Source organism: Equus caballus, chromosome 14 (assembly GCF_041296265.1).
Source record: "Equus caballus isolate H_3958 breed thoroughbred chromosome 14, TB-T2T, whole genome shotgun sequence".
NCBI classification, from domain to species: Eukaryota; Metazoa; Chordata; class Mammalia; order Perissodactyla; family Equidae; genus Equus; species Equus caballus.
In genome coordinates this window covers 89,613,897-89,628,776 of record NC_091697.1, presented here as the reverse complement: position 1 = coordinate 89,628,776, position 14,880 = coordinate 89,613,897, and the positions used below count along the sequence as shown (strand labels likewise).

General features: G+C 34.5%; 1 protein-coding gene across 1 annotated transcript in view; it reads left to right on the top strand.

The window, feature by feature from the left end:
• SLF1 (SMC5-SMC6 complex localization factor 1) overlaps window positions 1-14,880 on the top strand; it is a 58,329-nt gene that overhangs the window by 33,814 nt on the left and 9,635 nt on the right. Inside the window, exons 13-15 of the mRNA XM_001504613.6 lie at window positions 925-1,056; window positions 1,639-1,804; window positions 9,880-10,027. Of these exons, the coding sequence (XP_001504663.1) occupies window positions 925-1,056; window positions 1,639-1,804; window positions 9,880-10,027 (446 nt within the window). The remainder of the gene's footprint in view (window positions 1-924; window positions 1,057-1,638; window positions 1,805-9,879; window positions 10,028-14,880) is intronic.

Below are 14,880 nucleotides of genomic sequence, written 5' to 3'. Positions count from 1 at the left end.
TGTTAGCTCAGCAACAATCTTCCTCACCAAAAAAACAAACAAACTATATAACTGTGCTGTCCAACCCAGTGGCCACTAGCCACATGCGACTATATTTAAATGTAATTAAATAATTAAAAATTCAAGTCCTCAGTTGCACAAGCCACATTTCAAGCGTCCAGTAGAACATATCCATCATCACAGAAAGTTCTGTTGGACAGGACTGCTATAGTATATGAGAAGAAAATAAATACCAAATATTTAAAATAGCCCTAGGGGCCAGCCCTCTGGATGGTGGTTAAGTTTGGGGTTCTCCACTTCAGTAGCCCAGGTTCATGGGTTTGTATCCTGGACACAGACCTACACCACTTTTCAGCCATGCTGTGGAAGTGACCCACACACAAAATAGAGGAAGGTTGGCACAGCTGTTAGCTCAGGGCTTATCTTCCTCAAGCAAAAGAGGAGGAAGATTGGCAACAGATGTTAACTCAGGGCAAATCTTCCTCAGCAAAAAAAAAGCCCTAAATGACCTTCATTTTACTAAATAATAAAAAGAAAATAAGCTTGAGTAAGAGGAGGATTATGGAGAGTATTATAAATTGAGAGTATCACTGGTCATCTAAATCAAAAGGGCTTAAAGAGATTCATAATTTTTTTTCTTTATCAGTGAAATAAAGAGTACAAAGAGAGGGCACCAGATGGTTGTTAAACATTACAATCACTGAAAAATAGAGAAATTAGATCTCTATTATTAAAAAGTTGCATATGAGGTATTTGACATAGTTTAATTTTTAAAGAAAAAAATTAATAAAATTGTGCTGAATTTATATTTTGTTGAAGCAAATTTCATTGAAATTCCAATAATACTCTACAAAAAAATACTTTGTCTACAAATTGCTCACTGGATTGCTGGTATGTTATAGATTGTGGGTTCATGTTTTTCAGGTCTTGCCTTTTCAATGAAAGTTTTTGTCATCAAATTTCAGAAAATATTATTGGCTCCAAGGTGCTCCACCTGACACTGCTCAAATTTTTCTTTAATTTAGTTGAAAGTGAAGTGCGACATCTGAGTCAAAAGTAAGTTTTAATCACAAAAAAACTGTTTTTCTGTACTTATATTCTTTAAACTACTATTCTTCTAATCATTTATATATGTATTTCTAAAAACACCTTGTTTTTTAGTTTAAAGTAGATTTATTTTAAAAACATATCTCTAGCTACAGTCCTTCAGTGGCAGCAGAGATTTTTATAACTTCTTTTATGTTTCCTTTGTTCATATTTTTTTTCACTAATTTATACCTTTGGATAGGTAAAAGTGTTTTTATTTTACAGAGTTTGTGTATTTTTGAATTCTTTAGTAACTGCATGCTTAGAAAGCTGACTAGGTTTTAACACTGAAGCTAATATGCACGTTAAGTTTTGTGTGTGCTCTAAAACTTGCAGTTAGATTACTCTGTGTGCTTCTTGGTGATTATATTGAACTGAGGCTGTTTTTTATATTTTGTCTTTTATCATATATTATGATTTTTACATATTATGACCTTTCTATATTCAGAAATTGCTAGGCTTTTTTTTGTTTTACGACAAAAGATTTTACGCCTAATAACTCTAGTGATTAAATTGGTGTAAAGATAGAGCTCTCATTCATATTTTCATTAGGTTGTATGACTGGTCAGACTCTCAGAGTCTGAAGATAACAGGAAAGGCAGTTCTTCTTGAAATCTTTTGGTCAGGAAGTGAGACCTCTGGGCTTTTGACCAAACCAGTGAATATGCTTTTGGAGTGGACTATATATTCTCACAAGGAAAAATGCAAGTCTAATGATGTAAGTAGGATTAATTTACAAATGAATAATGCTTTGAAAAAAGTATGTCTTTGAATTATGCATCTTTTTTCCTTTTATTCTTTGAATTACTTGAAAAAAAAATAATATATACCCAAATATGTCATTATTTTCTATTTAGTTCATCTAGTTTTCAGGTCAAAGGTCCTTGGAGACTGGTTTCTTCCTCATCTCACATTTGGATGCAGTAGCTAGGGGCAGTTATTTGATCACTACTGCTAAGGAATTTGTAGTTATCATTCTAGATTTTTTACTTTTGTACATTTTAATTTTTAAGGAACCTGTGGTTTAAAAAATTGAGTGACTTCATAAATTTTTTTGTGTACTATTAATAAAAAGTTCTACTTGTTTTTGAAACTCTTTTTCTGGATGTTAAGAGTTATTTTCTGAACTATTTCTTCATAAGTGGATTTTGCTTGTTATTAGAAATTTAACACACAGTGATTTCAGTGTATTATCTGTCTGAAGGGTAGTTGGGAAAGTTGAATGCAGAGCATATATGAAGTGCATAGCAACATACTCTGCCACCTTTGGGGTGCATAATAAATATTAGTCACCTTTCTCCTTTTCAAAATACTCTGCCTTTGGGACTTTATTGTCTACTTTTTTTGTGTTACATCGTTAATTTCTGCTCATATTTTTTAATTCTTTCCTTTTACTTTCTCTTCTATCTTTTTGAATGTTTGGATCTTTTTTTCTTTTTAGTCTTTATTTCTAATACATGCACTTAATATTAATTGCCTTTTGAGTAAAGAGATTCATTTCGCAGGTTTTGATACTTTAGGGTGCTGTTACTGGTTTATTGAAAATGTTTTTTATTGTCAATTATGAATTCCGCTTTGATCCAAGAAGTATTTTAAAAGAGTGTTTTAAGACTTCTAAATGAATGAGATTTTGTTATTGTTGATGGATTTTATTTGTCTGTGTTTTTGTTAGTTTCTAATATTAGTGAATTATAGTTAAAAAATGAGCCATATATAAATTTCTGCTTTCTGAAATTAACTGAACTTTTCTTTTTGACCCCATATAAGATTAGAGGCCAAAGTGTGTTTTCTCTGTTTTTTACATTTTTCTCTATCATTTATTAAGTCAAGCTTAATTGTTTTGATCAACTCTTCTGAATCTACTTTGTAAATTTTTTTAACAGTTTCTGCTTTATATATAATGATGCTGTCTTGTTATTCATGACTGATATATCATCATAACTGCTCCCTAGGTAATATTTTCATGAGGGATAGTAAACATAGTAGTTAGGGTGGAGAACTCTCACGTCAAATGGCCTTGAAGTCTATTCTGTCTTAAGAAAAATTCTTACATAGTTTCTTTTCTAATATCTCCTCCATCAGTTTCTCTCTTCTACTTTTAAGTAAGTTCCAGTTAAACTTATGTTACACCTTCTCTTTGTGTCCTCTTTGTTTTTTACCCTCTCATCTATGTTTTCAATTTTTTCTACGCTTGAAACATTCAGAATCGTGTCTTTTCATCCAACTTTTAGTTCATTAGTCTGTTTTCAACTGTGTCTCATATGTTAAATGTGACCATTGCATTTTTAATTTCTTGATTTTTTTTAGACCTTTTTATTTCCAAATTACTATGACATGTTTTTATGGTTTCTAGTTCTCTACAAAGTTTTCAAGGTTTTCTTTTGTCTTTGAACATGGCAATAATATTTATTTTATAGTCTATATCCTATTATCTGGTATTTGAAGTATTTGCAGATCTGTTTCTGTTTGTTGTTTCCGCTGTTTCCTTCTCTTGCACCTTGTGTAATCTCTTGCGACCTAGTTATTGTTTACTATGTGCCATAAATTGCATTTGAAAAATTATAGAAACAATTTGTCACCAAGACACAGAATATCTTCTTCTAGAAAGAATTTCTCTTGCCAGGTTCGAAGGTTCCTGGATAGTCTAATTGAAGTACAGGGCTACAAATACGTATAGTTTTGCTTCTGATTCACTCTTACTCTGAGTGAAGGCCTGCAGGGTCTCAGTGTATTGGGTATTAGGCCTTGGGCTATGGCTTTTATGTTCCTTTTCTCCTGGGCTCCAGAAACCACTCTTCGAATGTCAGCTCTTTCTCTAGGGTCAGCAGATGTCCTTAGGGCAAAGTCGGCTAGCTTTGACTGCTTGCTTGGCTTTTACCTTCTCCTAGATCTTGGCTTAGGAATTCCTCATGACTTTCCTGAAGATGTTTTACATATTTTATTTAACATTTTTAGTTTTCTTCTTTAAGTGCATTTATCTGAATTACCTAGGCCTCCATTATCAGGAACAGAAGCCCTTACTGGTTTTTACAAATTGTATTTAGGGATTGTCTGAGGCAAGCTTAAAAAAAGAAAATTGTTTTGAGGGCCCTAAATTTTTTAATTGACTTTAAAAAAGTAAGATTGTTTCTGGGTATAGCTAGACTTCTTTGTGATCACGTAATCCTATTATGTGGCAATAACCAGGTGAGTAGTCGCTTCCTTATACATGTGACTGTTTTAAAAAGAAATATGATTATATAAATTGAAAACATTCAACCAAAATAGAACTATGTACACTTCATTGCTCTAATTTCCCATGTAAGTAAAGTGATGCTCAAGGTGCTGCAACAAAGGCTTTTACCTTATGTGGAGCAAGAAATGCCTGATATCTGAGTTAGAGTTTGAAAAGGGAGAGACACATGAGCTCTAACTGCGATTAGTCGTTGGCTACTGGAGTGCTCCATTTTCAGAAGGTTAGTCTATGTTTTATAAACTATAGGAAAACCTTTGCTTGTGTGGGTCATGAAAAGCTACGGGCTGCTCTGAAAGAAATGGGCTTGCCTCAGCACTCAATTGTCCTGATACAAAAATGTGGACAAGAAGCCATTGTCAGTACAGAATATGAAGAGAGAGAATGGTTTCCTATAGGCAAAGATGTCGCACAAGGGTGCATTTTATCCCCCTATCTGTTTAATCTGTACATAGAACATATCAGTCAAAAAACTGGGCTAGACTCAGATAAAGCAGGAGTGAAAATTGGTAGAAGAAGTATCAACAATCTAAGATACGCAGACGACACCATCTTACTGGCAAGAAGCAGCAATGATTGAAATGACTTCTGCTGAAAGTGAAAGAAGAAAGTGCCAAAGCAGGACTGTATTTGAATATCAAGAAGACAAAAATCAACCACAGAACTACACAGCTTTAACATGGACAATGAAGACATTGAAATTGTTAAAGATTTTGTCTACCTTGGTTTAGTCATCAGTTTAAATGGTGACTGCAGCCAAAAAATCAAGAGAAGACTGAGACTCTGAAGGGCAGCAATGAAAGAATTAGTAAAGATCATCAAGTGTAAATAAGTGTCATTAGAGAGTAAGGCCAAGATTATCCACACCCTCATAATCTCATTACTATGTACGGTGCAAAAGCTGGACAGTAAAGAAGGCTGACAGGAAAAAAATCTATTCATTAGAAATATGGAGTTGAAGGAGATCTCTACGGATACCCTGGACTGCCACAAAGATGAACAAGGGGCCCCAGAGCAAATTAAGCCTGAACTATTGCTGGAGGCAAAAATGATAAAACTGAGGCTGCCCTACTTTGGGTACATCCTGAGAAGGCAGGATTCTTTGGAAAAGACAGTAATGCTGGGAAAAGTAGAAGGCAGCAGGAAAAGAGGAAGAGCAAATATGAGATGGATTGACCCCATAAAGGAAGCCATAGGCCTGAGTCTACGGGAGCTGAGTAGGGCTGTTGAGGACAGCACATTATAGACATCACTCATTCATAGGGTCACCAGGAGTCAAACCCGATATGATGGCATGTAACAGCAACACTTCATTGCCAATTAAGGATAATACTTCTAAGCTAAAATTGAAAACATCCTTATTAATTACTATTTGCATTTTCAGGTACGTTTTTAGACAATAGAGTCATTAAGGATAGAAAATATTTCCTCATTATGAAACATTTCTTTTTTATCCATTTTATTTTATAAATGAAATTGCTCATTTATAATTGAAAACTGTTATAAAACTGACGTTTTCATAATGTTACTAAATTACCAAAGGACTACCACAGATAAGAATTTACTCAGGAAATACTGATGTAAATAGTAACAGATTTATACATATTTAACTTGAAGATTTTTGTTCAGATTTATAAATAAATTCAAGATACTTGTGAAGCAATCTGGAATAAATTGCAGCATCAGTTGTAATATGAGAACTGGTTTTAAACTTTGCAAATTAATATTTTATTTAACATTTGAATTGGTAAAATTCATATAAACTGTTTTTTTATTGTGTTACCTTATCTGTTAGAATTCATTCTTGTACTTAATTAAATCTTTTTGGCAGTTTCCAATTTCAAGAATTCCATGCATGTTCACAGACATCATTTTCTGTACTGTAAAACATTTGTTTCTTGATTTGCTGGGTTGAAGCATTCAATTTAAGTCATTAGCTAAACAGAAGTCCTCAGTTTATGCTAATATTGTTTTGTCATAATGTCAATCAGCAAGTGTTGCAGAGTGACACAATGGCAGTGAATTTCATTGTCATTAATCTGAGAAAGCTTTGGGCTTTCCTTGGCAAAGAGCAGAGGTGGGCTGTGTCAAGGTTATGGAGGAGGTGTAAATTTTACAGTAAGCTTGGTGATTAGTCCTACTTTTCTATTTGATGTCCTTAAGTGCTGTTTAACAATAACCCTACAATTATAGGTAGAAATGGAAGCTAGTCTGTGTTTAAAGATAAGAAAATTGAGGCTAAAGAGTTTAAGTAACTTATTCAAGGTGTCACAGCTTGTTAGGGCCAAAGGCTTGACTAGAGGCCAAGTCGCTACTGCAACATGCTTCCTCTTGTTTCAAACGCCAGTGTTTAAAATAGGAAGAGGCACAACATGTGCATTGTGTTTGCATCTTTTTGACAGAGGTACTAGAGGAGCAGTTTGTCATCTATTGCAGTGGGATATTGCGGAAAGCCCTAACCTGGGAGTCAGAACGCCAAGATTTTGCTTTGTTCTATATTATATACTAGTCAATTTTTGGAAAATTGCCAAGTTTATAAATGAGATTACTTGTACTGGCAGATAATAAAGAACTATATTGACAGAATGTCTGATGATAGACTAACATATTAGAAAGGAGTTCTAAGGTAAATATATGTCATACGTGCAAATCATGTCTATCTTTCATTTCTTTGTTAATTCTTAGGGTATTCATGTTCTGTTATTTCAGCTTTAGCAAACATTTCGGTATTCCAGAAAGCTTTTCTCCTTTGATGGTTTATTTGCCATTTTCTCACTAAGCGGCTTCTAAAGCATATATATCCACAATGCTAGAAATACAGTCATGCATTGCTTAACAACAGAGATATGTTCTGAGAAATGCATCATTAGGCAATTTTGTTGTTGTGTAAACATCATAGAGTGTGCTTACACAATCCTAGATGGTAAAGCCTACTACCCATCTAGGCTGTGTGGTACTAATCTTGTGGGACCACTGTTGTATATGCAATCTGTCATTGACTGAAACATTGTTCTGCAGCACGTGATTGTAGCACTGTTTATACACCAAGTTGCAGTGAGTACAATCCATTGCACAACATCTTGGCCCTGTTGTTAGAGTGAGTGTCATAGGTAAGAATATACTATAAAAGGATTCAAGAACCTGATTTGAACGTGTCTTTTTATATAAAAATTTTCTGTGATGGATATGTTACCACATACGTGGTGTGTATGTTTAGCTAAAGACACACAGATAAGAATAATATTGGCAGGATCTTTCTTGTCATAGTACAGGAGCTAGTCATTCCTTGCAAGCACTACAAGGCCAACCTGTCTCTTAACTGTTTAATAACAGTAATATCAAAGTAAATTGAATATTAAGCAATCAGGTGTGTGTGTTATATATATTTGTGTAAGGAAAGAGAGAAAGTCCCAACTGGTCGACTTTATGTTATTTTTAACTGATGGAGTGCTGGATTGTGGTTTTATATGAGGCTTAGCTCTGTAGGCTGACCTCCTTCTTCTCTGCCCAGAGTCTTAGAATCAGGGATCTGAAGTGATCCTGACTTACTGCACTCTTATGACGGGGGAATACTTTGAGAAATCAAAATTTACCAGTCCCTTCCTTCCTTCCTGAGTAGTGTCATTGCTGATATTCTGGTATACATTTTGTTGGAAGGAACATTTTGTGGCATGGATCTTGACACAATCAGTTTGCTAGTTTAAATAGAGATTTTCACTGTCCTATTTTATGTTCTCTTGATAACTTGAACCATGAGAAGTAAAACTTGCTCAGAGTGATCATCCATATGTTGGCTTTACAAAGAATGGAGTTGGCTTCCTGCAAAGTTCTTTGAAGACTGGCTAAGACTCAGTGCTTAAGGAGTCAATTCTTGTTAGCTGCAAGGCTTGGACCCTACTATCATCCCAGAGAAATGTTAGTACTTTCCCAGCCTGCTGATTTGGCCAGTCCTACTCGTCGCTTCCCCGTCTCACAATTGCAACTGCACTTAAACCCAGCCTTCTAATCAAGGCAGGAGAGGGGTGGTGCTGAGGCCCACTCATGAATCCTGACCTGGCCATCAGGCTGTAGTCAAGCTTCTATATCATGGCCCCTGATCATATCAGAGGAAGGGGTGCTTCCCTAATCATGCAGCTTAAAATCCCCTCAGCCCCATTCTTCAGAGTCTCTCTCCCTGATTCTAGTGTCCAGCTCTGCCAGAATACAGTGTGCTGCCCCACAGTGGGATCGGGCAACAGGGGACCTGCACACTTGCTAAGGGTCCTGACTCTATGGGTTTTCCCTCAATAAACACTTTCGGCAGGCCTGATAATATGTATACTGCTTGACCATTTGCCCTTGTTTGCACAACAAACCAGAAATAGAAGTTCAGTTTTGAAATCGTTTAACTAATAGCTCCTTATGATAAGGAATGATGCCCTAATGAAATACTGTATATACTATAAGAATCTTGTCTGCTGAGGGTGGGAGAAATAAATCCAGTAGTCACCGAGGGCTCAAAGTACTAGAGATTTCTCCATCACTAACCACATATTAGGTATAGTGTGGTGGCAGAACTTACCAGTTATAGTCTATTTGGATACCATAACATTTATTAAACCTTTTCCCATGCCTTCTACCCAACTGTTAATTTAGTGATTTTTTTCACACGTTTAACATGCCTAGACAAATACCCCAAATAAAGGAATTTCAACTAGTTTTAATGTCATTGTGAAAAAGTGTTTATATGTAAATCAGAGTTGTTTAAAAAATATTATTTTCACACCTCTTCATCTTCGTACTTTATGGATTAGAAAGATATTTTTAAACACTAGGGTAGTACATACTTATTCTAAGGTTTGTATCACTTGCTATATTTTTTATAGGAATTTAAAAATGTTTATTATAGAAGTGATAATGTAAAACAATATTTATACTTTTAAAACTGTGATCTCTATATATCTCTAAGTGAAGTAATGGTATTTGATATAATTTCATAATTAAAATTTGAATCAATTTATTTCTTTTACAACAGAGGACAATCTTGTTTGCTAAAGCTTTTATTCATTGTGTTTTTCAAGTCTTTTTCTGGAAAATGCCATTTAGAGAAATGTAAAGATTAATTTTATAAATAAACAGTGGGTAGGAGTGGCTACATCTATCTTTTTTTATAGTCATATATTCCTGTTAACAGAAATCCACAGAAGCCAGGTACTTCCTTGTTGTTTTATTGGGATTTTTGCCTGACAAAAGCACTTGACACCATTGGATAATAAAGTTATTTTAAAATTTTGTTTTAAGCTATCCATATATAAGTCCTGGAAAATTTGTTTTATTAACTATTTTGTCATATAGATATAGATGTAGATACAGATTTGGGGGAGGAAGAAAGAGGGAAGGAAGTGGAGGGAGAGAATGGAGAGAAGGAGTTAGTTTGCTAGGATTCTTAATATCGTTTAGCATTAGCATACCCTGTATTTTTAAATAGCTAAGTTTTTCCTCAACAAGTATTCAAAATAAACACTGATAGATATCATGTATTTTAATATATTTTAGTAATATTTTTCCCATCTCAATATTAGGTCTTCAAACATGAACTAGCTTACTTATTGACTGGAATTCTTGGAGCAGCTGTAGATTATTGGATCTTCCTTGGTCTTAAGATGGGGAGAAATGTGATGCGACACATGTCTGATGACTTAGGAAGTTATGTTTCCCTTTCGTGTGATGGTAAGTGTGTCTATGTTATATTTTTCTTAGACCCGTTGTGGGAATTAGTTTTGAGTTTCCTTTAGGCAGTCTGTAATTTTTAACATATGTTCATATGAAGCTTTTCTTAAAATAGTCATTTTTATATATACACGTACACACATTTACATATATATGTATATGTGTATATATATAAGCACACACACATATATAGACAATATAAGGAAGAAGGTAAAAATTACCCATAAGGAATGCCTCCATACAGATAACCACTGTTAAGTTTTTAATATATTTCTTTTTTTTTTTTTTTTTTGTGGAAGATTAGCCCTGAGCTAACTAACATCTGCTGCCAATCCTCCTCTTTTTGCTGAGGAAGACTGGCCCTGAGTTAACATCCGTTCCCGTCTTCCTCCACTTTATATGTGGGATGCCTACCACAGCATGGCTTGATGAGCAGTGCCATGTCCGCACCGGGGATCTGCACTGGTGAACCCCGGGCTGCCGAAGCAGAATGTGTGCACTTAACTGCTGTGCCACTGGGCCAGCCCCTCTTTCTAGTATTTCTAAGCATTTGTATATAGTTGAGCTCATATTATATATGTAATTTTGTATTTATTTTCCTCTAAGTATTGCATGACCCTTCCCACACACACATCACTTATTTATTTATTATTTTAATGGTTTCATAGAAACTGAATATTAGTGTATAGTATAGAAAATAGTACTTAGAAATAAATTATTATATTTATATATAATTTTATTACTGTTTTTCTTAATCTTACAACTAAAAATTAAAGTCCTATGCAAGTAAACGTTTAACTAGACAAATTAAAAATCAGTGTATTTTCTTTTCATTGGAGAGAGAGGTTTGCTTTTTTATGTATGATGTTTTAGAATCTCACATGGTAAGAACTATTTTCAGTACCTTTAATACTTCTGATCATTCAAGCTGAATAGAAAGCCTTATATATCTCTCTGATCTGTGCCATATGAACAGTTCCCAGGTCTCTTCCTGCATGAATACTTAATAGTATTAAAAAATGAAATTCATTGAATCAGAATACTTACTATGTTATAAAGCAACTTGCAGTAAATGGTTAAAACATTTTCCCCATGTACCTGTTGCTGTATAATTTTTCTTATTATAAGATAAAAAGCTGCTACTATTTTCCATTGAGTCTGTGATCTAACAATTGAGCATGGATGAAGCAAATAGAAGTAATTTATATGTATAATTTTCTTACTCTTCCTCCTCCCCCCATTGTCTACTTTAAAAGTTTTCTCTAAAATAAGTGGGGGGAGGAGTATTATTTAAGCAACATGCTGACAGAGCTCATTTCACGTGCTCGCTTTATGAAAGGTTCTACCTAACTCTTTTGGTTCTCCAGAGTGAGGGGGGCTTCCGTAAGACCTTGTGTACATGCCTTAACTTCAAAGCCAGTTTAGGGAACTATGAACCTTTTTCTTTCTTTCTTTCTTTCTTTCTGTAATCCTAAATTCCTAAAATAAACATATTTTAAACCGGATGAGCTTTTTGTGGCCCTCAAAGGTAAAAGATGTCTTTATATATTTAAAAATATTTTAGACTGCCAAATAACTATTCTATTTTGTTACACATGTCTTTCAGTGCGTCTTGGTTTTATATGAAAGAAAAAGTTCTTGACTATGCTGTCAATCACTTTAATACTTTGAAGAGAGATTCTAGAATAGGAATCCAGCTTATAACTGGGTTCAGGATTTATTCAATGATGCCCTCTGCAAAGAGAGGTCTCTTTTTATACTAGTGAAGTTAGAAGATTTTTATCTAAAGCATTTTATCTCCCTTCTTTTTTTCTCTTTCTTTTTCATTGAGCTGAGGGGTGATTACCGTTCCTTTTGTGGAGTAGCTGTCCTTTGTTGTATGACTTTTTAACATTTCTTAGCTCAAATTCAATCTTCCTTCAGAACTCTTTCTTATCATTTCTTTCCCACCATTCCTACTAGGTAGGTTTTTTTTTTTTTTTTTCCTTTTAGAAACAGCAGAATTCTGGCATTATTTGCCAGCATGAGAACTAAACATTCAGCTAAAAGGATTCCCTGTTTTCGTCCCATAAAGAAAGCTCTTTGAGTTTGGGGACCTAGGACAGGATTAGCAGTGGCTTTAGAGACTATCAATATAGCTGTATGTGTTGTTTCCAGTATGTGTTGATTACCTTTAGGGAAATATAGCTTACAGTTTAGCCAAATGCATGAGATAATAACCTTGTATTAACAGGGTTCTGCTACATGTTATACATCAGCTTTAATGCTTTCTTTGCTCATATTCTGAATTTCCCTTTGCTTTAAAGCAAGGTATTGTTATCCATGTTATTCCCAATTTTCACATGACAAGCTTAAACCTAAGTCTGAGCCTGTGACCGAGTTAAGCTGAAACTAGCCTTCAACGTTGCCGTTATAATCCTGTTGACAGATTGAGTGATTACTTTGCTCCCCAGAATTTGTGTTTGATCTCTAATATTTAAAACTCTAGATGAGATTTAAACTGTATCCTTGTTTGAAAAGTGTGTTTAAACCTTTCTTTACCCTCAAAACACACACACACAATCGGTTCCTTAGGCTTCCAATTAGGCTGTGGGTAGGCAGTGTTTAAAAATTTAACATGTATTTCTAAAAATGGTTCAAATTAATATCTTCCTAAATTTTTATTGTTAGTACATCTTGATTTTTAACCTTTGTTGAGAGACAGAAATCAAGTGAACAGTTTACCCTTAAGAGATCAGTAGCTTTTCTACAGCTAGTATGCAAAATTAAAATGTTTTATGGAGTGTGTAGAATAATACACTTATCCCTACAAGTGAACCAGGTGCTCTAATACTGTCCTTTTTATCAGTATTTTGATGAAGAACCATTTCTTTTTCTCCGTGGATACTCCCTCTTTTTTTTTTTTTTTAACCTTTTTTGCATTATTCTTAGCTCAGTTAAACTATTTTCTCTTTTCCTAAGTCGTAGTAAAGATGTTATAATTTGGCTGTTATTTAACTTCCAATTGAGGATATTAGTCCATCTTTCTCATTTATGGCAAACTGGATATTTTGGTTTTTCCTGGTCCAAAAGTGTAAAATTCATATTGTGATGCTACTCGGATTCAGATCTATTGAATTTATTTTAGTTTAATAAAATTGTTGTTAGTTGTTAATTGTTTTGTAGAAAATTAAGTCCGTAATTTCAGTAGAGAAGTAAAATCCTTTCTTCTTCCCATCAGATCTCATGTCCATCAATCCCACATAGAGACCATTCTCTTTTATTTCTAAACACTTTGAACAGAAAGAGTTCCCTTATATTTCTTTCTATATTTTAAGATCAAGTGTTCTGAAATTTCTTTTTTTATGCCTAATTGAAATTCCTGATGTATTGGCTTAAACTAGGGGTTGGCAAACTTTTTTGTGTAAAGTACCACACAGTAAATATTTTTGGCTTTACAAGCTCTGCAGTCCCAGCTACTCAGCTCTGCAGTTGTAGTAAGGAAGCAGCAATACCCAATACATAAGTGAACATGGCCGTGTTCCAGTAAAAGTTTATTCATAAAAATAGGCAGCAAGACATAGTTTGGCAATCCCTAAACTTATTTCTTCTCCTGTTTTCAGTGGGAAGAAAACATGTCATCAAAATCTACTATAATCTTTTTCACATCTTTAGAGAACTTTAATAAAGCTTCCTTTGCCCTTCTCAGGCTACATCGTTATGTTTTCCTGATAAATAGTTTTTTCAAATCTTTATTCACTTTTTTTTATCTCTATTCTAGTCCCTTTCCATGCTTCTGAACTCTTCCATAAATATAAATTTTTATAATTTTACTAATTGTCTGAGTCAAAATGTTTCTGTTCCCTTCACTTATTCTATTTACTTCATTTATTCTATTATAGTCCCTTCATTTATGCCAAATTTTTGTTAGCGTTCTACCATGCATTGAGCTAAACACTTCATATACAGGGAGGAGGGAAACAAAACATGGTCCTTGCTTTTTTGGAGCTTTCAGTGGGAGAAGCAGACTGTAATTAAGTTAATGTAAATGCATCATTTAAAAATGCTAAGTGCTCCAAACAAGAAAAACTAGGTGTCGAGATGAGTGAACTTACTTTCTATTAGATGGTCATGAAAGCAGAACCTGAAGGATAAGTAGGAGTTTGGCAGAGTCAGGGAAGCAAGCTCCAGTCAGAAGACACAACATTTGCCAGAACTCTGAGATAGGAAAGAGCTGGGCCTGTTTGAAATGTTCTGGTGCCTGGCTGATGGCAAGCAGCAAGAAGAGGGGCCAGAATAAAGCCAAAGAAAGGTTAGAGGAGTTTGCGTAGAAACTTCTAAGCCGTGTTGAGGAGTTAGAAGACCTTTAACAATGGAGTGGCATGATCTGATTAGCTTTTTTAAATAGATCATCCTGGCTTGGCTCTCCAGAGTTACTTCTATCTGCCAGTTATTCATTCATTTATCTATCAAATACTAAATGTATTCTGTGCAATTTAGTGACCTACAAGCTGCGAGGGCTACAAAAACCATCCTGTATTTGGAAGTTCCAAGCCGAGATCTGTACAGTGCAAGTTATTTCTGCTTTGCTTTTGCCTGTGTTTAGAGGTGATATATTAAGAGATCAATTGGTTGTAGTAAACTCTGTGATGATAGATATGCTTTTTTTAATGTATATAACTAGAGATTTAATGTTCAAAAGATCTTTTGATGATCGTCCTCCAGTTTACTCCTTGCACAGTTTCGGATAATTCTAGCTGCCTAGTAGTAGGTGTGAGTGGTGGGCTATAAAAAAAGATTGTAAATTACCCCTTTCTCATTTCCACTTGTTACAAATAGTATCTCTGTTGAGGCCAAATAATCTGAAAAGGATT